The following is a 25,843-nucleotide window of genomic DNA, read 5'->3' on the forward strand; positions in this document are numbered from 1 at the left end:
TGGCTAATATTAAGAAATTAGGAATAAGAATTTCCATGGGATCCCACCAAAGGTTGGTGCTTTAAAATCTGAAGCCATAAATGTTTCATTTAAGGCTAAAAGGTCTAAATGTTTTATCTACCTCCTTCTGTGTTTTATTTATTTCGTGATTCACTACCACCTACAGTGAATAGGCAAAAGGAATCAAATTTCAATTCAGCTAAACCTGATTCATTTTAGCAGCTTCATTATAAAACTGTAGGCATGTGTACACATGCACGCACAATGGCAACAAAAGCCAAAATAGACAAATGGGACCTAATTAAACTAAAGAGCTTCTGCACAGCAAAAGAAACTATCGACAGTGTGAACAGGCAACCTACAGACTGGGAAAAAAAATTGCATCTATCCATCTTACAAAGGGTTAATATCCAGAACCTACAAAGAACTTAAACAAATTTACAAGAATAAAACAACCCCATCAAAAAGCAGGCAGAGGATATGAACAGACAATTCTCAAAAGACGACGACATTTATGCAGCCAACAAACATATGAAAAAAAGCTCATCATCACTGGCCATCAGAGAAATGCAAATCAAAACCACAACGAGATACCATCTCATACCAGTTAGAATGGCGATCATTAAAATGTCAGGAATCAGATGCTGGGGAGAATGTGGAGAAATAGGAACACTTTCACACCGTTGGTGGGAGTGTAAATAAGTTCAACCATTGTAGAAGACAGTGTGGCAATTCCTCGAGGATCTAGAAATAGAAATACCATTTGACCCAGCAATCCCATTACTGGGTATATAGCCAAAGGATTAGAAATCATTTCACTATAAAAACACATGCACATGTATGTTTATTGTGGCACTGTTCACAATAGCAAAGACTTGAGATCAACCCAAATGCCCATCAATGATAGACTTGATAAAGAAAATGTGGCACATATACATCACTGAATATTATGTAGCTGTAAAAAAGGATGAGTTCATGTTCTTTGCAGAGACGTGGATGAGGCTGAAAACCATCATTGTCAGCAAACTAAAACGAGAACAGAAAACCAAACACCGCATATTCTCACTCATAAGAGTTGAACAATGAGATCACATGAACACAGAGAGGGGAACATCACACACCGGGGTCTGTCACGGGGTGGGAGGCTAGGGGAGGGATAGCATTAGGAGAAATACCTAATGTCGATGAGGGTGCATCAAACCACCATGGCACTTGTATACCTATGTAATAAACCTACACGTTCTGCACATGTACCCCAGAACTTATAGTATAATTAAAAAAAAATGTTTTAAGTGTGTATATATGTGTATAGCTACACTGGTATGGTATTTCAACTGTTAAGGTAATTTACACTGTTAAATCATTTTAATATATGTGGTAATTTAAACTGTTATTCTAAATTTATCAATAGTAGCTGCCATATTAGTAGTAGTAACATTATTTTGGTTGCTATGAGCAACATTTACTGAATGTTTCTTAAACGGACTACTATGTAGTCTAATACCGACAATATCGATGTAAGATACATGCTTTTATTGTCCACATTTTTCAGCAGAGGTCACAGACATTTAAAGTTAAGCAATTTGCCCAGGTAAAAGTAGCTGAATCCAAATTCAGGCAATCTGGCTCCAAAGCCCAAGAGCTTGAATCAAAATACTGTATAAGAATGGCTGGGGACAAGATGGGGTGAGGGAGCCAGAGGCTCCTCCCCTTCCTCTCCCTACAGCAAGCAATCGACGATCTCTGTTCTATCAGATGTAAAACCTGGCTTTTGATATAAGTTTGCAAAGTCGAGTAGACTTAACAATTATTTTACCATCAGCATCTCATTTGAAATTATTATCAACCAATATCAGCAAATAAAATTTTTCCCAAAAACAGCTAAGCGGATTCAAAGGAGGAAAAAAAACAAGGCTGTCAGAGTTTCTGCAGGAAGTACTGAGATCAATGAGTCTAACGTGTGGGGATTTTTATCTGATCCTCATATACCACTGACTATTCCATTCTTGTAGACTTGAGGATTGAAAAACAAAATATTCATCCTGTTAATAGGAAAATGGATACCGGAGAATCAGTAACAGGAGTGTTTACACAATGTAAGCATCTGTTTCTAGAACACTGAAGAGGAAAGGACAGGAAGACTACAAACAAAATGCTATTGTAGATATGAAATTGTTGGGCTTCAATATCTCTACGTCTAGTCTCACCTGCCCAGAGCATATATTATGAAATGAAGTCACTGAAAACAAAATGCTGTGATCTTCTGAGATGCCTGAAGCACAGCTTAACTTAACAAATAACAGGGATCAGGATACTAATAATATATCATTGTAGGGAAATGAGGGGGATTTGGTATCAGCCAAAGTACAGGCTCCTACCCTTGCCTAGCCACTATCAGCTAAAAGCAGGCTCTGGGCGGATGTGAGGAAGTCTGGGAGAACAAGAGGTCGACACATTCCTCACCCGTGTGTTCCAGCAGTCTCAAACCTTTCTAGAGGCTGCCGTGTCAGGAACACAGCAAGCGAGGGCAAGTAAAGCAAGCTGAAAATCTCCCTCAAGAAGAGAACTTACATTTCTTCCTACCTACCACAGGCTACGGGTCTCTGAAAAATTCTAAGTAATTCTTACCAAAAATGTAACCTTATTTTTTATGCATGTGGTGATTTATCTATATAAAGAAACTCTAATATGCCTTGCTAAGCAGTATATGTGAGTGGCATGTGTGTGTGTGTGTGTGTGTGTGTGTGCATGCGTGTGTAAAGAATTTAAAAATTTGTAAAACAATAAAAAAATGGGCCAGACATGGTGGCTCACACCTGTAGTCCCAGCACCTTGGGAGGCAAAGGCAGGTGTATCACTTGAGCCCAGAAGTTCGAGACCAGCCTGAGAAACATCAGAAGGCCCCCATCTCTACCAAAAAATACAAAAACTAGCAGGACATGGTGGTGCATGCCTTTAGTCCCAGCTACTCTGGAGGCTGAGGTGGGAGGATCCCTGGAGCCCAGTTTGCAGTGAGCCAAGATTGGACCACTGCACTCCAGCCAAGCTGACAGAGACCCTGTCTCAAAAAAAAAAAAAAAAAAAGAAAGAAAGAAAAAGAAAAATGATCAAAAATCCTTCAAGCGGGTTTTGATCACATTGCTGGATTCCACAGGCATACCTGGTTTCCACACTTTTTTTTTTGTAAAAAGGAATTCATTCACTGAACAAAAACAAAAAATTTACAGGAATTCTGTCTCATTCACTGGACAACAAAAAATGTGAGCAACTAAAAAATGTGCCAGGAGCTAGGGAAGGTTTAAAGATGCAAAGACAAGAACACACCCTGTCTTCAAGCTCCTGGTCTCAAGGAGAGATTCTCAAACACACACCCGAAGAGATTATTAAAAGACAGGTTTCCAGGCCATGCTGTGCAGAGCCAGACTTCATTTTCAAAAACACCGATCAATAACATCCATCATAAATGTTGTGACAGATGAACACATCTTAGAATCTCTGAATTTAATCCAAGCAGGGAAAGAAAAAGCAGAGAAGAGGAGCACCCGACCACTCTTGGAGATCAGCAGAGAATTCCTGGAGAAGGTGCCCTTTACCGACCAGAGGAGTGAATGGCTGATGATCTCAGGGCAGAATGACCCATGAGGACAGGCCTGGCACCCAGCAGAGAACTGCTCAATAGCAAAAACACTTACCCTCCTTCTGAAAGTCACTGGACACCAACTCCAAAGTCCACTCAGAGCACTGGAAGCCACCCAACTCAGGTCATTATCCAGCCAGAGAAGGGGGCTTGGTTTTAATCCAGCTGGGTCTGACAAAATATGAAAACAGGATTCTAGAACCTGGTGGGAGGCTGCAGCCCAGAAAAGCAAACCGCCTGCCTTAGCTCACATGGTCCTTTTCACAGAACTTGTTCACATGCTATTTCCCCAATGGACTTGAGCAGCAAAATGTACCTTCCTATTGACCCAAGTGGCAGAACTTTGACTTTTTTGTTCTGCCCTTTTTTCATCTCCTCTACAACCTGTCAACAAGCATATCGTTATTGTCAGGGTGTCCATTTACAGCGGCACTCACACCCACGACCTTTCTCATTTACTGCTTTAGATCTAGAAACGAATACCCGAGTGTGAAAACAGCTGCAAAATGAGGGTGTCTCAGCACTTCGCTGAGGTGGTTGCACCGCACAGGTCAGGAGACAAGTGCCCATTCATTATCTCTGCAAAACATACGCAGCGGTTCTAGGCTGCCAGCAAGTAGAATCCTTAAGTTTAAAACCAACTTTGAAACATCCTGCACCTTCTACAACTACCACAGCACCCAGCAAACCACAGGTGCTCAATAAACGTTCACTGAGTCATTCATTTTTGGCTCCTTGGTTTATTTTGTTGTTCTATTTTTCTGTTTGTTGTTTTAGACAGTCTTGCTCTGTTGCCCAGGCTGGAGTTTAATGGCACTGTCTCAGCTGACTATAACCTCCACCTCCCAGGTTCAAGCAATTTTCATGCCTCAGCCTCCTGAGTAGCTGAGATTACAAATGCTCACCACCACACCTAGCTAATTTTTGTATTTTTAGTAGAGACAGGGTTTTGTCATGTTGGCCAGGCTGGTTACTGTTTTCTTATTTCTAATTCCTAGTCACCTGTGGCATAGTTGAAGTTGGCAGAAAAATGAGCACTGCTGTAATTAAGAAACATAAATAGCCAGGCATGATGGCTCATGCCTGTCATCTCAGCACTTTGGGAGGCCGAGGCAGAAGGATCACTTAGGCCCAGAAGTTCAAGACCCTGGCCTGGGAATAGTGAGACTTGTTTCTATTAAAAAAAAAAAAAAAAAATCAGAAAAATTAGCTGAGCGTGGTGGCACTAGCCTGTAATCCCAGCTACTCAGAAGGCTGAGGCGGGAGGACTGCTTGAGCCCAGGGGGTCGAGGCTGCAGAGAGCCTAGATCCGACCATTACACTCTAGCCTAAGTGACAGAGCAAGACCCTGACTCAAAGAAAAGGAAAAAAAAAAAAAAAGGAAGAGGAAAAGAAACGTAAATAGATGAGAAAACTTAGATAATTACTGGAAAATCAATGCTTACAGTCTTCCTCACACAAACCCAATACAATAAAAATGATCCATTATAAAATACCAGGAAAAGAGTATTTACTGAATGACTTCCAAATTATGGAAAATAAATGTCGATTCTTTATTTCAGTTATCAAGACATAGATTTACCTTCAATAACCTTTTATTTTTGTTCAGAAACAAAAATATATTGAGAAATTTTGCAGCATAAGGCCTAGTAACAAATTCAGCAAATATACAGAATGCAATCTGAAGGACTTTTAAAAAAGAATAGTGCATCCTTCACTTAGTCACCAAATAAATTCTCATCATAAAACGTAAGATTCTCCTTGCAACAGCAGGAGAAATGCATAGGAGGGAGGCAGACAGATATGAGGGGTCCTACAGGACACGAAAAGGGAAATGAGGCCAGGTGGGGTGGCCAATGCCTGTAATCCCAGCACTCTGGGAGGCCAAGACGGGTGGATCACGAGGTCAAGAGATCGAGATCATCCTGGCCAACATGGTGAAACCCTGTCTCTACTAAAAACACAAAAATTAGCTGGGCATGGTGGCACATGCCTAAAGTCCCAGCTACTTGGGAGGCTGAGGCAGGAGAATGGCTTGAACCCAGGAGGCAGAGGTTGCGGTGAGCCGAGATCATGCCACTACACTCCAGCTTGGTGACACAGCAAGACTCTGTCTCCAAAAAAAAAGAAAAAGAAAAAGAAAAAGAAAAAGAAAAGGGAAATGAGAACTGTTTCCTCAACCCACTTGCAAAATATCCACAATCTCCCAGTTTAAATACCATCACTGTGAAATGCACCATGTTTTTTAACACATAAGAAAAGTGAGAATTTAATAATTATTTTTAAAGGATTAACATGGACAAAGATAAAATATGATAATTCATTTCAAACCACGTTCATACACAGACACACACAAATTGATTCTACATTTCCTGCTGTAACACTCATTACTCAGAGTTAGATAATGAATACCGATTAACAATCAACAGTTCTCAGAGTATTGGCAGATGCTAGATTGCATGTTATCTCAGTAGAAAGTGAACCTGCTAGGGGAGTAAATTTCTTCTGTCAAACACAAATCCAGGAGCTACTAACACCAGAAAGAGACTCATGGCCAATGAGTCCAAGGAGAAGCTAAAGGCACAGAATCCAGAAGTCAACAAGAAAATAGGCCAGGGCAGAAGCCAAGGACTAACTCTGGCAGCAGGTTCCCAGCAAGAGATTGGCTGAGCCAGGAGAAAAGTGGTGGTGTCGGTGTGATAGGAGGAGCTGCTTCTCAGAGCGCCAAGTGGATCACTGTCTGATGAGGTATTTTCACTGACGATATGTGCAAGTGACCTGGAAGAATCTGTGCGAGGTGCCTATCTTACAAGTGCCACACAGCCCAGCCTCTCAAAGCATTTGGATCGGCGGCATTCAACTGAAATCTATCACGTTTCCAGACTACGATGACAGTTCACCTCTATTTGGAGAAATAACCTCTCTGCAGACTAAATAAAGCTTTTTTATATAAGGCACCAAAGGCAAATAGGTCATACAGCCCAGAATCACAGGGGAGGCGGCTGCATGCCCTTTTCCTTTGCTTGCCTTGCCTGCTCGCAAACAATAAAAACCTTTCTGAACAAATGATAGAGAACCTTGAAACCAGCAAAACATTTCGGGCACCTTGCCACGAAGATATCCTCCATGCAACTGCAGGCCATTTGCTGTACTGTATAGCTCTCTATTTCCTGCCATTTACTGGAGCTGTGGTTAAATGAACCCAGCATAGAATTACAGCCTCAATGCTTTGATGTGAAAAATCACTAACAAATCTAGATTGAAGGAAGAGGACAAACTGGTAAATTTTCAGTATGATGGTGCATATGGGCCTCATTTAAACTAATGTCTTATCTTCACTTAGCATCTAAATGTATCTTTTCCTGTATTGACTTCAAAGGCTCTAACACAAACAGCCACCATTATTACAATCCTTCTTGCAATCTGCCAAGTAACGTGCAAAAAACTTTACTAAGATGTGCCTTTAAAGACTGTCAACAACCCCACAACAGGATATGGAATAATTAGGATTTAATTTTAAACCTAACTCCACAGCACCTTTCTGCTAACTCCAAGTTCCATAAAATACATAAAAAATGGGTTTTTCTATAAATAAACCTGGAACTTACCATATATATGAAAATAATTTACCAGTATATAAAAAAATGTAACAAAGTAGTGAGGGTATCTAATTAATTACTAGTCTCAGCACAGTTTGGGATGATGACATCTTTTAGCCAAAAAGAAAGAGAAATACTATGGAACCTAAGTCCAAAGACTCAAACCTCTGTCCTAGAGATCTGAAAATAATATCTATCTTTTAATATATTTATCTTTTATGAAACTAATATCTATCTTTTAAGACAGATGATGACATCTTCCATATTAGCCAAAAAAGAAAGAGAAAATACTATAGAATCTAAGTCCAAAGACTCAAACCTCTGTCCTAGAGATCTGAAAGTAATATCTATCTTTTAAGGTAGCAGTTAACTATTTTAGAACTCAAAAACATTCAAGTAAGTCATCCCAAGTTTGCCATTTTGTAGAAATTTCCTTTGGAATCATTAAGAGTATAAAAGTCAGGTATCCAAGTGACAGGAAAAAAAATGAGCAACGTATGAAAAGGCAATTCACTGAAGAATTCGTCCAAAGAGCCAATAAACTTATGCAGAGAAGTTAAATTCCACAGAAAGGAAATGCAGGTTCAAACAACTAGATACTATATTTCATCTCTCTACGTGTCATCTACTGCGGATGACAATTTAACAGTAAAAGCGTATCTGCCCCAGCAATTGCCCAAGTAAGCTAAGATACACGTGCACAGGTAGTTTTTAATTTTTTTTTTAGGTGGGATGCCACTAAATCAGGATGGTTTCAATTTTGGTTCCAAAAAGAAAATCCATGCTTACCCATAGAAGCATACATTTTTATATTCACAGAAAGCAAGCATCGCAGAACAAACGAAGCTATTAACAATGGTTTTGGAGAGAGGAAGGAAATGGCAATTTTTTACTTTGTAGAATTTTCACTTTACATTACATTTTTTCTGGAAAGCAGTCTGATTACTTAAGATATTTAGAAGATATTTGAAATACATTACTAAAAATTAAATTTGGAGTCAAAAATATATTTAAATGCCCCTTTTCCTTGAGAGCAATTCTGCACAGAGGGCCACAGGAATTCCTGCCCAGCTCACAATCCAAGTTTCAATACACTAGTTCAGACAGAAAGTTTGGCCTGTGTTCCTTTAGTCCTAGAATAAAATTTCACGTTAGCACAATGGTAGAACTCGGTGATGAGTCATCTTCCTCTGCAAAACAATGAAAGTTCTAGTTCAGTGAGAAAAAAAATGACTTGAGTTGCCAGTTCATTGAACTGTTCAAATTAAGGTCAAAATACTGGAGCAGGACCAAGGGAGTCACTGTGTCCAGATCGTATCTAATTCCCACACCAATCCCCTCAATGGTCCTCCAACCAAGTCTTGAATTTGCAAAGAATTAGAATAGGAAGCACCTGGTGCCCTCTAAGTAGGGGTCAGAGAACCCAAGTGAAAACATGAAACAGATCCAAATCCAGTTTCATGAGCATGCCTTTCAAGTAATGCCAAAGAAAAATATACCAAAAAGATGATGGAGTGCACAGCTTCAGCTTAAATATATTTCAAGTACAATGATGAATACGCTGTTTGATTTCCTACCCCAGACTCTACCTAAAAGAGTCTATTATCGACAGACTAGATTTTTATAATTTTTACAAAATTTATTACTCCATTTATTTACCTGGAACTATTACTATAGCTTGCAAAGAACTTTAAAATGTGTAACATCATGAATCCTGACCACAACCTCCTGGGGCATCCTCCCTGGCTGGAAGACCCCTTCTCAGAGGTTCAGTGACTTACCCCGTCGATGGCAGGGGTAATGGAAACCCAGATTTGAGGCCCAAGTTCCATCCCTTAAAAAACTGTTCAGTGCCACGTTAAGCCCATTTCTCATTTTTTTGGTCCAGGATTCTTTTGTTTCACACATCACTCTTTCTACTCTTTTTCTCCCAACTTAACAATTCTCATTCTGTCACCCCTGTAAGTTATAGTTACCTGGTCTTCCTAACCACCTACTCACTTTCTCTATAATTATTAAGATCTGCAAAAAATTCACAAGTCCTAAGATATTCTCCCAGACAAACCTCACTGCCCTCTGATCACTCCAAATTCCGTGTTCCTTTATTTGGACACAGTCAATGAATAGGTCTGGCAATCCCTAATATATGACAAAGATGATCACATTCCTTACTTTCAGCCACCAGCAAATCTAGCATTCACTGTCACACACCACTCTTTCCAGGTCCTAACCTCCACAGAGGAAGAACCACCTTCATTTTTGTATCCTCATCCTCCCCAGAACTGGGCATGTACTAGGTACCTAGCAAATGCTGACCGAATAGATGAGCATGGTCGTCAACCTCCTGAAGTTCCAACACAAAAGACTTGAGCTCCTCTAAGAGTGAATCAAGGTTGGGGATAAAGGCTCAGGCCTGTAATCCCAGCATTTTGGGAGGCCGAAGTGGAAAGATCGCTCAAGCTCAGGAGTTCAAGACCAACCTGGGCAACATGGCGAGATCCTGTCTCTACGGAAAAAAATATTAAAAATTAGCAAGGTATGGGAGCATGTACCTGTAATCGTGTACCTGTAGACCCAGGTACTCAGGGACTGAGATAGGATGATCATTTGAGCCTGGATGGTCAAGGTTGCAGTGAGCTATGACTGTCATTGCATTCCAGGCTGGGCAACAGAGCGAGACTTTGTCTCAAAAAAATATATTTAAAAATAAAAATAAAGAGCCACAGTTGAGGAGATCCTCCCAGGAGTGTCCCCACCTGGTCTCAAATCTACATTCGTGCACACACACCCAGCTCCTGATGAAATTCTCTTTCTCAAAGTTCTCAACCTGCCTTACCTCTTAAGGACACCACCGCCCTGGAGCCTTGTCTCTTCTGAGAGGTCTGTTCAGGGTTCTGCCAGATAAGTCACCTGTGACCTTTCCTGGCACGTCTTCCAAGAGGACAGTCACTGGTCAGAGCATACTCTCCTACATCAGCAAAGACCATAACTAAGCTTCTGTCCAATCTTCTCCCAAATTCCTGTTACTCAAAGGAACTCCATTCATTCATTCACTCATTCATTCATGCATTCATTCATTCCACCAGCAGCTACTGAGTTTCTCCTGCACAGCAGGCACACATTCAGGTACTAGGGGACAGCAGTAACAAGGCTGCCTCTTGTCCCTGCCATGAAGCTTTCAGTCTAGTGGGGGACAAATACATTCCCCTGTGTACTCTCCACACTGGACACTCTTGGCTGGCTTTTGACAAGCTACAGAGCAGGGTCTCGGTCCAATCAAGTCAGGATCTCTGTCTGTGGGGCCCCGGCATGTTGGTGATTCTAACGGGAAATCCAAATAGTGAATCTTTTTACCCTTTCATTCAAAAATGGAAACAGCTGACGCAGAGTCCTGTCAGCAGACAAGAAAGCAGGAAGGATGGCAAGACAAGCAGAGCTCCCAGAAGTGGTTTCCTGAGCAGCGTCAACTTCCAGACATAAGTTATCTGGGTCTTAATAGATGCCTAAATGTCCAATTGCACCTCCAAATTATTCATTTAGCATTTTCTAGCTTTTTAAAAAATTTTGGTTTACCTCAGTTATACTATTGTTAACATTTGGTGAAAATGATGATAGAGATGAACAGAGATAGGGAGATTAGAGAGAGTGAGAGAAAGGGAGAGAGATGGAGATATATATATATATATATATTTTTTTTTTTTTTTCTTTTTTCTTGGACAGTGTCTCGCTCTGATACCCAGGCTGAAGTGCAGTGGCACAATCTCAGCTAACTGTAACCTCTGCCTCCCAGGTTCAAGCAATTCACCTGCCTCGGCCTCCCAAGTAGCTGAGATTTCAGGCACCCACCACCATGCCCAGCTAATTTTTCTATTTTTAGTAGAAACAAGGTTTCACCACATTGGCCAAGCTGGTCTCGAACTCCTGACCTCAGGTGATCTGCCCACTTCAGCCTCCCAAAGGGCTGGGATTACAGGCATAAGCCACTATGCCCAGCCAAAAATATTATTTTTAACATTAAATTTAATGTCCTTATTTCTAACAAGCTCACTAAAGAGTCTACACTATGGACATTAAAAAATTCAGTTCAGTAAAACTGATGAGAAGAGAATCTAGGCCCTTGTGAAATTTGAAATCATGTACACATTGGTTTTCTATTTTTATTAAAATAGCATGCCCTGAAATACATTTTTTTTTAAAAAATGCTATTTTCCTAAAGCCTTTTGATTGGTCATAGAATAGGAAAGAATGTTATCTAAATGAACCATAACTCAACTAGCACAGCATTTAAATATATTTAACACTGTAGCTACTCATTTAAAAGCCTGCTTATTCGTTCATTTATTTATTTATTTTGAGATGGAGTTTCTCTCTTGTTGCCCAGGCTGGAGTGTGATGGTACCATCTCAGCTCACTGTAACTTCTGCCTCCTGGGTTCAAGTGATTCTCCTGCCTCAGCCTCCCAAGTAGCTGGGATTACAGGTGCCCATGCCTGACTGTTTTTTGTATTTTTAGTAGAGATAGGGTTTTATCATGTTGGCCAGGCTGGTCTAGAACTCCTGACCTCAGGTGATCTGCCCTCCTCGGCCTCCCAAAGTGCTGGGATTACAGGCATGAGTCACCACACCTGGTCAAAGCCTGCTTATCATTTAAAGGTTTGTTTGTACTTTTCTTCTAGTTGTCTTCTGATTTCAACCACTATGGTTACCCTAGACCCTATATAGCAAGACCCTTTGATGAAGACTAGCCAACTACAGAGACTCTTAAAGTGGGGGTAACAAAGAGGATTTAGTGACGGTCAAACGAAATCTTCGAGAGGCCACAAGCCTGCAATTGCTGCTCCTATGCAGGTTTTTGGGACGAGGCATTTTTCCGTTGTCTAGTTTGGAATGCAGTGTCATAACCATGGCTCATTGCAGTCTCAAACTCCTAGGTTCAAGCTATCCTCCCGCCTCAGTCTCCAAAGTAGCTGGCCCCACAGGCATGTGCCACCATGCCTGGCTAATTTTTCAATTTTTTGTAGAGATGGAATCTCCCTGTGTTGCCCAGGGTGGTGTCAAACTCCAGGCTTCAAGTGATCCTCCTACCTCAGCCTCCCAAAGTGCTTGGATTATAGGTATGAGCCATCATGCCTGGCCCACATGGAGTTTTAATTCAGGTCTCTGAGAGGTATTTTGATTTTCCGTTGGGATCACATGGTTATTTTTTAAAAAAGTAATAGCTAATGATGAGAATTGTAGCACACCAATCTCCTATGCCACTTATTCAAGAAACCCAATTCACTACACACACACACACACACACACACACACACACACACACACACACAAGGGGCGGGGGCTGCTCCAATCATTTTAAATTTGCTCTACAGAGACAAGACTTACAACCCCTTACCACCTCATTCACTGAAGCTAAGAAGGAAAACACTAAGAGGAAAAGAGTAATTCCACAAGAAGAAAAACCTTTAAAAAAACAGTCTCAAAGTTTTTTCATAGTGACAACATTCATGCACGATATGTATGATCGAGTAAAACACATCACTTCGGGTTTTTTCCCTCCAAAAGCTCACACGCCAGTACACATATGTATACATTAAACAAGATATAAACATCTAAACTTATCAGAAAAACTAAGTCACCCCGGAAGTAAACTCCAGGGAGAGAAAAATGCATGATACTGTCCCTACATGAAATTATGCATATACATGTCTCATAGACAAGCCTGCATTGAAACAAAAACCCCAGCATTTACACTGCCCCACAAAGCACAAACGTTTTATTTTCCCCTTTCTCAGCTCTAAACTAAGTATTTCAAAAAGCAGAATGCCTTTTTAGCCAACAAAGTAAATCAAATACAACAGAAGATGAGGCCTACACTCAACACCACAAAGGAGATTTTTCTGTATATGGCAGTAAACAGTCAGCATAGAGTAAGCTATTTGAAAACACAGAGAGGTAAAGTGAAACACATTTGTTACCACAAATTTGGGGATTCTGGAAGGCTTCTTCCAAAGAAGCCAATAACCCTGGTAAGTTACCACCTCCTAAGGAGAAGCGTGAAGCAGACAGCGTTGGTCTCTACTCTCCAGGGTCCACAACAGACATGGCAGCAGAAAGGACAGGCTGCCTGTTCCTGTCACCAGCCTGGTCCTGAGCTTTGTTACTTGACAAATGAGACTCAGTAAGGGAACGAGAGAGTTGTCTTCATAGACATTTCTTATGAAAACCTCCCTGGCTGGAAGTCATGCAAGTTGACAAACTTACCTGGTAATCGCTCACAAGCCTGGAGAGCTACATGCCCTGGCCAATCCAATCTGCACTTTTTCCAGCGAAACGTGGTGGCTGCCGGGCCGCTCATCACCTACATCTGCTTAGATGAGAAGGAAAAAGATGTGGAGGAAGTGGACAGCAAATGCAGCCTCCGAACTGCACACTGGGACGTCCTGTGTACGTATGTGGCTTTTTTTTTTTTTTTTTTTGGTGGTTTTTATTTTTCCCACGAGAGGATCTGACTAAACCTAACCCAGCCTCCTCTAAACACCAGACAGGAAGCTACATTTTGCAGTCAGTGAAAACTCCTTAGGTAGGTTTTCTGTTTTTTTAATAGTCACAGCTAAGGGCCTCTGAATGTTCGTATGACAGAGATTATAACTTTGCTTCCTGTTTTGACAGTGTCAGCTGGGAAGGGGCACTCCACCCACCTCCCTACCCACTCTGTAGATAAATAAAGGTGTTAGAAGGCGTTTGCCCTGGGGATACAACTGGCCTTAAGAGTTTCGTTACATATTAACTAGACTTCTTACTACGTCACTGTAGTTATCTATATATACTTTGGGGAAGTAAAACTCAAGATTTCTTCTTCTTCCCTTAGAAATTGCTGTTATGGAAAAAATAAACTTAACCACATGCAGCTATAAGAGGTCACTATTTAGACTAATTTTTCCAGCCTGTTCTCTTTTGTGGTCACCTTGCTCCCTTTATTATTATTATTATTTTCGCTCTTGTCACCTAGGCTGGAGTGCAATGGCGCAATCTTGGCTCACCACAACGTCTGCCTCCCAGGTTCAAGCAATTCTCATGCCTCAGCCTCCCAAGTAGTTAGGATTACAGATACACACCACCATGCCCAGCTATTTGTTTTGTATTTTTAGTAGAGACGGGGTTTGACCATGTTGGTCAGGATGATCTCAAACTCTTTCTGTCACTTCTGCATGTGTCACATACATGCAAAAAGCAAGAAAAATCATTATTCATATAATCACATCTACTTTCTAGTCCTTCTCTCATTTCTTTTCTTGCTTGCTGTGAAATAAAAATTTTCTACTTTTTTTTTTTTTTTTTTTTTTTTTTTTGAGATGGAGTTTTGCTCTTGTTATCCAGGCTGGAGTGCAATGGCAGAATCTCAGCTCACCCCAACCTCCACCTCCCAGGTTCAAGCGATTCCCCTGCCTCAGCCTCCTGAGTAGCTGGGATTATAGGCATGCGCCCCAACACCCGGTTGATTTTTGTATTTTTAGTAGAGATAGGTTTTTTCTATGTTGGTCAGGCTGGTCTCGAACTCCCAACCTCAGGTGATCCACCCACCTAAAGGCATCTCTCATTCTGCTCCTGACTGCAGTACAGAAAAGAGAAACTGACAGTACTTACCCTACACTCCTTCTCCTCATCTCTGCATTTTCCTTAGACTAGCAACTGTATAACTCTGGCAAAATACTCTCTCTCTCTGAGCCTCAGTCTCCAAATCTGTAAAATGGAAGGGCTGACTTCACTGGTCTTCTAGGACTGTCGGAGGGAAACAGACCCAGAAAAGCGCTGAGATACAGATGATGTCACACAGTCAATACCCAATAAAATATTTTTTTGCATCAAACTTCATTGATACATAATTCACATATTACAAAATCAGCTCATGTGCACTGTATAATTTGATGTTTTTTAGTATTCTCACAGAGTTCTACGGCCCTCATCAGGATCAATCCCCATTCCTTAGCCCAAGGTAACCACTAAAATCTACTTCCGGTCTCTATAGAGTTGCCTATTCTGTACATTTCACATAAAATAAATCATACAGCATATTTTTGGTGACTAGTTTATTTCACTTAGCATAATGTTTTCAAAGTCCATCCATGTTGTAGCATGTATGAGTGTTTCATTTCTTTCTAAAATATTCCATTGTATAGACTATATTTTACTCTGTATTTATCAGTTCATGGACATTTGGGTTGTTTTTATCTTTTAGCTAATACTTGTAATTCTGCTATAAGCATTTGTGCACACGTTTTTTTATGTGGACATATATTTTCATGTCTCTTGGGGGGGTGTGTGTGTGTGTGTGTGTGTGTGTGTGTATGTGTGTTCACCCAGAAGTAGAATTACTGGGGCATATGGCAGTCCTATGCTTAACCTTTGGAAGAACTGCCAGACAGTTTTCCAAAGTGGCTGCATCCTTTTACATTCCTACTAGCAGTGTATGTGGATACCAAATTTCTCCACATCCTCACCAATACTTGCTATTATTTGTCTTTTTTATTATCACCATCCTACTGGGTATGAGTTGACATTTCATTGTGGCTTGATTTGCATTTCCTTAATGGTTATTGAAACCCATCTTTTATCCATAGCCCAAACTGTCTTCATTTATAGAATCAGGAATAAATATTCAAAATACAGAACAGCCATTGAGGCGTGGTCCCCCCTAGTCAGAATGGATACTGACTTCAATGCTGAAGTGAGGTTCTGAAGGTGTTTGTCTTTAATAGTGGCTATTTTTCAAAAGGAACCAAAGACATTCAACATTTTTCCTGGTGTAGCTGTATGGGTTCACACCAGCTAAATATTGCTACATTTCTATCTACAGTAAGAGGCTGTGAAAGCAGTGGCCCTGCTTCCTCTACCAAAGGGTTCTTTTGAAAACTGGTCGGGAATGAAATTCTAAATGTAAATACGACATTTCAATCTTTATAAATCAGTTCTTTCCACCTGTCTTTCAACATGTGCCCTCCTCTAAAATAGAAACAGGCACAATAAAAGCAGCCTTTTGTCAGTAAATAGTCATAACTGTTTATAGGAAGAAATTTTAGACCAGATGTGATTTAAGATTAAGGATGTCAAATTTTGAAGGTAGCCAAGGAAGACAAGTCAGGATCTAGAAACTAGCAGCAATTTCTTCTTCCCCTTTCAAATGCATGGTACTGGGAGAATAGTAATTATTCCAACAAATCTACATCAAAGGGAAGATCTCTTTTTTTATTCAGACCTTACTGTGTTTGACAAATTCATGTGCAATGATGTCAATTACCTTTTTCCTAAAACATTCTATTTTAGGATTTATTTTTTGAGCCCCTTTAAACTAAACAGAACAAAATCTACACAAAGTATAACAAAGAAAATACCAGAAGGCTATTAACTTTCAAAAATAAAAACTTTCTTCTTTATTTTTTACTGTAAGGCCTCCGGCCTTGCAACATGTATTAATAATATGACTCATCCATCTTGCAAAAAAGTTTCCATGTCCCAAGGCTGTAATATGTAAGCCATTGTTTTATTTATTTCTTGCCGTAGAGCTGACTATGAAACTGACCATTGAACTATCATACGCCAAATAGAACTTTCCATGGTGAGAAACTTCTAAAACATTCATATTAAGCTAAGTGGAAATGTCACGATAGCTCAGAAGCAAATAAGGTCTGTAACAGCCAATGTAGCTTCTAAACCAGATGCTATGTAGGAAAAGCAAATCATTGAACAAACACAAGTGCAAAGGTTTCACCGGAGTTTCTGTAAATACTTGATGGTGAGAAACATCAGAAGCTACAATCAGTTTATCTGAAGCTTCTAAAAAGATCGAATAGGAGGGCACTTTTGAAAACTGCTCTGCAATGTCAGGACCCACTCTATTCACAGATCCGTTCTTCTGCTAGATTACACGGTGGCCTCATTTTCTAGTTCTTGTGAAATCAATAGACCATTTATGTTGCAAGTATCTGTCTAGGGTATGCACTTTCTTATTCAATCTAGTGTTGACAGCAGTAATCAAATTTTGTTCATACCACTAGCTCTATTATAGCTCAGTAGCAACTGGCTGCCAGCCTAGGTCTACTCTCGTCAAAAAGGAAAGAAAGAATTGGGGTGGAGAAAGAATTACAGAACAAATTAGCTGAAACTACAGGAGGTGGTGTCGAAGTGAGAGAGGGAAGCAAAGGAATTCAGAAACGAATCCTCTCTCCACGGAGGAAATACATACCCAGCAGCATCAGCACCACAAAATCCAGGTGAGCTGACCTTGGCCATGATAGGTGGACATCTTCTTCATTCTTCCCTGTTATCTGCAAATGCTCTTGGCTTTAAAATTAATATTATAACTATCAGTCCTAACTAATAAACCTATACCTCACCCGGCAGAGCTGCAGACAAGAACTAGAGCCAAACCACACCCTCCAACACCAGGGGCACTAAATGCAAAGGACAAGTTATGGCACTTCCCATGAACTCTCCAGAGACCGCTGGTTTCATTTTATAACTCTTCCTTTTTTTCTTTAGACGCAGTCTTGTTCTGTTGCCAGGCTGGAGTGCAGTGGCACAATTCCGACTCACTGCAACCTCCACCTCCCAGGTTCAAGCAATTCTCCTACCTCAGCCTCCTAAGGACCTGGGATTACTAGCACGCACCACCACGCTCGAATAATTTTTGTATTTTTAGTAGAGACAGGTTTCGCTATGTTGGTCAGGCTGGTCTCAAACTCCTGACCTCAAGCGATATGCCCACTCTGGCCTCCTAAAGTGCTGGGATTACAGATGCAAACCACCACACCCATCCTAGAACTCTTCTTTATACGCTTACACTAGAGTCAAGCATTTTTCTCAGATCAGATTATAAAAAGATAATCTTATGACAGAAACCAGGTCAGCATTTTAAAAAGAAAAAGTTGGGAGGGGGTTTAGACCTGACTGAAATTTTACTTGATTTGTACTTTTAGACTTCAAATTCTCCAAGAAAACTAGACTTCTGCTAATAGATACTCTCTACTTAAAAGCATCGTGGATAATGCCATTCCCTGATAGGACAAACAGCTCTTTTTCTCATTCTTCAAACATTTTATCTTGAAATAATCTTAGACTTGTAAAAGAAGTGGTTAAAAAAAAAAAAAAGTACACAGGGTTCTCATATTCTCTTCATCCAGCTTTCCCTAATATTACCATCCTACATAACCAGAGTACAATGATCAAAATCAGAGAATTCACACAGATGAAAAACCGTGAACTAATCTATAGGTCTTTTTAAAATTTCTGCAATTGCCCCCTTTTTCTGGTCCATGATTCAATCCAAGATCACATACAAGCAACGCTCCAAAAATTCAAGATGCAATCTTTTCAATAAATCATGCCTGTCTACTGAATATTTCTGACCCCTCCAAAAGTTCTGCTTCCCTTCATGTTAATGAGGCAGTGTCATCACTGACTTTGGAGTCTTCCCAGAAATGTTCTTTTCTTCCATAGATCTTGCCTCCATTTCTTATCAGTCAGTTTCATCAACCTTATCCTGTAAACAAGAGTCAAACAGTTTCAAAAGCCCTTTTCCAAAACCCTAGGGTCAGGGGTGCTGCTGAACCCGAACTCTTCTCATTTGAGAAATGTTATATAGCACAAGTCATATATTACAGTGAAAACAAAAACCAGCAAAATCCACAGCAATTTCTCTTAATCAAATACATTAACAGTCCTGCACCAAATACATACATTTTATGAAGGATGCCTGAGATACATAAGGACTTTAAAAGAGTCCCAGCTGTTCAGGCCAGGCATCAACATCCAGTGAGTTCAGGTCAAGCTCAAGTTTTCCTGCCAAATGAGCTACAAATAAAATACCTTCTGGTTTTCAGAGGTCTTCTTCAATAGTGTAGCTGCAGATGAAGGATGATGGATCTGTACCTCTGAAATCCACAGCTTCATCCATTTCCTGCCCACCCTCAACACATCTTCTACCTGGTCTCCTGGCAAAGCCACCTGCAATGTTCCCTGGGGCTCTAGGGCCTCTTCCCTCCAAATCACTCTCCCACAGAGCCCAGAGTAATCTTTCTCATAACCTTCGCCTGCCCAGTTTCAAAATGCTTAAAGGGTTCCCATGCAAGGATGGAATCTCATCTGGTCTATGCAGTTCACACAGCTCTCTACAATCGGAACCAAGTCCCATGACTATAATGATCATCTACACGGCACCCAAGAAGAATGTAAAAATGAAAAAGGCATCAGCTGTCCTCAGGAGTCTCACAATCTAATTAACTCTCCTTAATATTTTCATCAGAGTAAAACTTTTCAAAACTAAGTTTGGAATACAACTTATCCATAATCAAAGAGCATGTCAGGTTTATTTTAACTCATTTCTAGCTAGGCAATTCTACCTTAGTTCTTGATCACAATAAAGATAAACAAAATACTTTGTGTCGACATAAAAAGAATTTCCACATGATTTTAACAGCACATGTCTAAAAATACTCATTATGTTACTGTTGGTATGGTTCAAAAAATTATAAAAAGCAAAGGCCAATAAAAACTTTTTTAAAAACAAACAAACCCAAAAACGTAATGTCAAGGATGGTATTTGACAGGCTGAGTAATTTCTCATGAGATTGTTTTTCCGAAGCATGAAGATATAAATAAAATCTGAATTCATGCCTTTGTTTCCATATTAGTATACTAATGGGATTGAATGACATTATAATCAACAAAATTAAGCTAGAGAGAGCTAAATCTAAGCCCCCATCATCAAAGAGCTTAGAAAGTATTCCAGGCTGTGTGAGGTGGCTCATGCCTGTAATCCTAGCACTTTAGGAAGCCAAGGTAGGCAGATCACCTGCGGTCAGGAGTTCGAGACCAGCCTGGCCAACCTGGTAAGACCCCGTCTCTACTAAAAATACAAAAATCAGCCAGGCTTGGTGTTGTGTACCTGTAATCCCAGCTATTCGGGAGGGTGAGGTGTGAGAATCACTGGCAGGAGGCAGAGGTTGCAGTGAGCCAAGCTCACACCACTGCACTCCAGCCTGGGCAACAGAGCAAGACTCCATCTCAAGAAAAAAATAATAATAAAGTATTCCAAACCACGCAGAGCCAGACCTCAGAGGCAGACCTTAAAGAGCATGCCAGCAAAAGTGGGTAAATCACATTTAAGTATTGGTTTCATTTTCTAATGTGCCAACAGACAAAGACACCTACTTGGAATGGTGAATTAAAAAGAAAATCCCTAGAAGTTGTATTTCAAGATGAAATTATAACCTTTCTCAGGAAAGCTACATGCAGGTAGTGAAATTAAGAGGTAGATAGTAATTGCACCAAAGTCCTTAATGAGGGGGTGAAGACAGGTAGTAATAGGGGCACACAGCTTCTCCCTCCACCAGGCAATAGGAGTGTGCTAAGACGGGGGGACTCAGGGTTTCCTCCCAGGGTGGCCCTCCTCTCACAAGTGTGTGTGAGTGTGTATGTGTGTGTGTGTCTGTGTGTGTTGCGTGTGTGTCTCTGCGTGTGTTGTGGGTGCCAGGGTTTCTCACTTGCAGAGTTGCTTGTAAACAGAAGTGGCAGCTGTCTGGAACCCAGTCCCTCTTCTCACAAGTGTGTGTGTGCAAGTATGTGTGATTGTGTGTTTGTGTGTGTGTCATATGTAGCAGGGTTTCTCACTGACAGAGTTGCTTTTAAACAGAAGTGGCAGCTGTCTGGAACCCAGCCCCTCCTCTCATAAGTGTGTGTGTGTGTGTGTGTGTGTGTGTGTGTGTGTTTGTCTGTGTGTGTGTTGTATGTGGCAGGCTCACTGGCAGTGCTGCTTCTAAACAGAAGTGGCAGCTGTCTGGAACCCAGTAAGGTGAGGCCTCCAGTGGCTGACAGCATCTGCAGGAAAACATAAAGACACTGCATGGAAGCCAAGCAATGCCATCGCTTAGTAGAAGCAGGGTCCCGCCTGCCAAGGCCAAGAACGCAACCATACATTACTGGCTGCTTAAAGCAGTCATCCCTGGGATGATTCCTCTAGCTTAGAACTTCTCACTCTAGTGGCAGGAAGGAAGGCCAAGAGTTCTTCAGGGAGGCAAGAAGTGTCTTTAAGGCAACAGTGAACAAAATTAATAAAACAACCCAAATAGTTCAAAAAGAAAGGAATTTTAAAATATTACTTAAAAAAAAAAGGAGTAATTTGTCTGGACTGTCTACACGTTCTGTTGTTATAAATCAGGTGGCAACCTGCTGGGCTGTGGAACAAAGGTCAGCAGGCGAATTTTCTCGAAGGATACTTGCTGTAATAGTGGGAAAATTTTCTCCAGTTTCTGGTGAGCTCTTGAACGCTCAAGCTTCATGGGAAGATGTGAAGAAGAGACACCTAGAGATTATCCTTTGGTGTTGGCAGGAAAAAAAAAAAAACAGTGAGAAAAGTGACCTAGTGTCCCACAGGGCCTGCCAGCCTGTAAGCCCCAATATTGTTTGCATAATACTTTTTTCCTTCGTCACCTGCAGTCACAATCTCTACCTCAGAAAACTTGTGCCACTGCCTGTCTTCCGGCTGGCTCTCTGCAGGTGAGTGTGCTGATGTCTTCCAATCCCTGAACATTGTTTACCGTCATTCAGCTTGTCTGTGGAGATGTCGGAGTCTGGACTGAAGTTCTCACCATATCAGCGTCACCCTCCATGAGGCAACATTTCCCTGTCTGCAACCTGCCTCCCACTGGACACCACCGGCCGCAGCCCGGCAGCCACACCTGTATGCCTCTCAACCCTGATCCCAGGATTCTGTGTGCTTCCTCCTGCAAATACCCACATGCAAATCTGAGGGATGTGGGATGCTCGGAAGATGTATTAACACATGTGAGTCATCTGTAGATCCTGCTGCACCTGGTGCCACACAAAAATAGTCCTGTCCAACCACGGCCACGCTCACCCACTCTCATGTGTCATATCTCTATTTGGGAATGAGACATCATCATCTACTTGTGTCAACTTAGAGCCAAGAATGGGGAGACAATGAAGAGCCTAGGTGTTCATTAGGCAGAACTGATGCTGAGGAACTAACCAGAAGTATTTCAAATCAGCCACAGGGGCCGGGTGCCGTGGTTCACACCTGTAATCCCAGCACTTTGGGGGGCTGAGGCGGGTGGATCACGAGGTCAGGAGTTCGAGACCAGCCTGGCCAATATGGTGAAACCCCATCTCTACTAAAAATACAAAAACTAGCCAGGCACGGTGGCACATACTTGTGGTCCCAGCTACTCGGGAGGCTGAAGCAAGCGAATTGCTTGAATCTGGGAGGCAGAGGTTGCAGTGAGCCAAGATCATGCCGTTGCATTCCAGTCTGGGCAACAGAACAAGCCTCTGCCTGAAAAAATAATAATAATAATCAGTTCCAGGATTTCCAAGATGGTATAAATAGATTTCCAGGATGATATTAAGAGGTAGTCAGATGAGAACTAGAAAATTTAAGTCACAGTTATCACTCGAGAGATTATTTATGACCATGATATTCTACAGTGGGTTCCCAGGGCCAGAATTCCCGGAAAGAGCACTTGGAAGAGCCAGTCGGCTGATAGGTTTATGGAGGGCCTACTCTGTTCCATGCAGTACAGCAGTGAAAAAGCCAGTTTCCAGGCCAGGCAAGGCAAGAGCTATAGACGGAGAGTGGAGGCACCTGCCGTATCACTGCCTCAGGAATCAGGCTCAAGTACAGAGGCAGGCCAGAACATGCCTGAAGTGGGAAGGAGAAGGCAGACGCTGAGGAAACAGGTGGGAGTGAGCCCTCAGAGGCCAGACAGGCACAAACAACCAATTATTAAAATGCTCCACAGAGTTCCAAAGGAGCGGGTGGCAGTTGGGAGGAGGGAACTCAGAAACAATGTCGGAAGGTACAAAGGAGAAAGGGTGACCCTGAAATAAGACAAAAACGAAGCTAATCTCTCTTATTCCAGGGCAGTCCTCAATGGTGAACAAACCATTCCTGAGACTGCAAGTCAAGACCACTTATGTGCCGTTTTACATTAATCTTCACTTTCCATGAAATGTCTCTCCTCCAGAGAATGTCTATAAAAGTATAAATAAACTAAACATGACAAAGCTGATTTTAAATTAGGAATGGTAGGCTACCATATTTTCCTGGAGGTTGTCAATGCAGTGTAGTACTGGAACTACTGATGTCCCTACTTAATATAATTAGGATATCAGGATATAATTTGGTCTGTATTCACTTTTAGAGATCTCTGAACTTCAAAGTTCATCCCATTTATTTTCACTGATCCCTGCAAAATTTTTACAAGTTAAGTACCTATGCAACAATCTTGCATGTTCTTCACATGTACCCCAAAACCTAAAATGCAATAAAATAATAATAATAATAATAAAAAGAAAAGAAAAATGAGATTACTGAGATTTCAGGACACCAAGTAAAACACCAAATTCGTGCTGAGAATGGAATTAACCTCAGGGCCAGGTCCCAGCTATAGCTGGGCCATAGCATGCGTCTTGCAAAGGAGCTCCCTGGCTTTCAAGAGCATTGCCTAGACCAACACGAAGCCTAGAGATTTCAGAGTTACTTTTATGAAAGTAAATGATACTATGCAGTACCTCCTGTCTTCCTCAGAGTCACAGCCAAACAGCAGACGAAGCCAAAGGAAATACATGTTCCTCAACAGCAGTAAGGTTCCAGGTATCAGGTGGCGGCAGCAGCTGCTGAAAGCCGGTTCCACTTCACCCCTCCCCCAGAACCCCAAACTCTGGCAAAAACCCATGCCTCACACTCTTGAGGCTGCCGGATTATGACTCTTTCAGGGACAGATGACAAAGGGACACACTCCCACTCCTGGGGGCGCTAAAATCATAGCCTTGACGGAAGAGGAAGGTGGTTACTCTTCACAGGAGCTACTAATCTACGCCCCCGCACCCACACACACACACACACACACCGGAAAGAGGGAGGAGGAAAAGGAAATGAAAACAAGTGACTCCGGGCTCTGGATTTCATACGCAAGAATAGACGCAACAGGTGCAGCGTTTCGGTGAAACTAAGACGCTCAAAACACCATTTGCCTCCACAGCATAATGAGCCCAGGCACAGAAACCCAACATTAGGCAATGATGTCAGAAGTGTAAATCATCTTCATTCTCTATTCAGTAGCAATTTTGTAGGGGAAAATAAAAAAGCCTTTGTCTGTGGATACATTACTTCTTTTAATTTACAAGTCCTCTCTTAAAATAGTTTGAAAATAATGTTAGCACCGATCACCAATATACGTTTTTAATGCCTAGTGACTATCACAGTGCCTGGCACATAGTAGGTGTGTGGATAAATATTTACTGAACGTATGAATGAAATGAGAGGTGAACAAAAAATTTTCTTCACAAATAAAGATAATCAAAATCTACACTTGGAGTATATATGTGCATCTTTTTTCCCATGTCTCCAAGAAGAGAACAAAAGGTTGGAATCAGTAGCCAAGGACACTGGATCATCGTATTGCTGATGAATACATCAGGAGGTGCAAACCGTCCCTCCCTGGCTGAAGCAGAGAAGCCCAATCTGCCACCCCTTGGGAGATCTATGCAGGGAATTCTCATCTGCAGAAGATCCGACTGGAAAAACAATCACCATCATTTAAGCAATCCACCTTTAGATTTTCCTTTCTTTCAATATGCCATTTTACCTAACATTTCCCACCTACCATTATTAGAGAATTTACAAGTTAAATGTTGTTGTATAATCTTCGTCAACATGATAGAAATCACCAGCTGATATGTTTTGGAAAATGTCTTATGCTGTGTGTGACATGTTATACGAAAAATCTGAGTATGAATAAGATGGTGTAGAAATATCAATGGGACAATGTCTGTTACAGGAATATTTTATTGAATTAAAAGGTTCATATCAGGCTGGGTGCAGTGGCTCACACCTGTAATCCCAGCACTTTGGGAGGCAGAGGTGGGTGGATCACCTGAGGTCAGGAGTTCAAAACCAGCCTGGCCAACATGACAAAACACCATCTCTACTAAAAATATAAATACAAAAATTAGCTGGGTGTGGTGACAGGAGCCAGCTACTTGGGAGGCTGAGGCAGGAGAATCACTTGAACCTGGGAGGTGGAGATTGCAGTGAGCCAAGATCACACCACTGCACTCCAGCCTGAGTGACAGACAGAATGAGATTCCAGCCTAAATAAATAAATAAGATTAATATCAGTGTGAGAACATCACTGATTATGTAAGTTGAAGGGTTTCAATAAGTTAAAAATAATGACATTAATTATGTGTAAGAATAAAATGTTCAGGCCAGGCGCGGTGGTGACTCAAGCCTGTAATCCCAGCACTTTGGGAGGCCAAGGCGGGTGGATCATGAGGTCAAGAGATCGAGACCATGGTGAAACCCCGTTTCTACTAAAAATACAAAAAATTAGCTAGGCATGGTGGCGCATGCCTGTAATCCCAGCTACTCAGGAGGCTGAGACAAGAGAATTGCCTGAACCCAGGAGGCGGAGGTTGCAGTGAGCCGAGATCGCACCATTGCATTCCAGCCTGGGTAACAAGAGCGAAACTCCATCTCAAAAAAAAAGAATAAAATGTTCAAAGCAAAAACACAGATAAGAATAGATCACCAA

The 25,843-nt window shown here is 41.4% G+C and overlaps 1 protein-coding gene across 12 annotated transcripts in view; it reads right to left on the reverse strand.

Annotated features, from left to right (window-relative positions):
- UTRN (utrophin) overlaps positions 1-25,843 on the reverse strand; it is a 589,012-nt gene that overhangs the window by 514,520 nt on the left and 48,649 nt on the right. For 5 of the 12 annotated variants that reach the window (XM_074397328.1, XM_074397321.1, XM_074397325.1 and 2 more), the window contains exon 1: positions 13,497-17,466. The exons of 3 other annotated variants lie outside the window; for them this stretch is intronic. In XM_074397328.1, coding sequence (XP_074253429.1) covers positions 13,497-13,590 — 94 coding nt within the window. In that variant the 5' untranslated portion in view covers positions 13,591-17,466. 4 more of the 12 variants (XM_074397320.1, XM_074397330.1, XM_074397329.1 and 1 more) reach the window with 4 other exon arrangements.

The sequence above is a fragment of the Saimiri boliviensis genome, chromosome 4, assembly GCF_048565385.1.
Source record: "Saimiri boliviensis isolate mSaiBol1 chromosome 4, mSaiBol1.pri, whole genome shotgun sequence".
Taxonomy (NCBI): Eukaryota; Metazoa; Chordata; class Mammalia; order Primates; family Cebidae; genus Saimiri; species Saimiri boliviensis.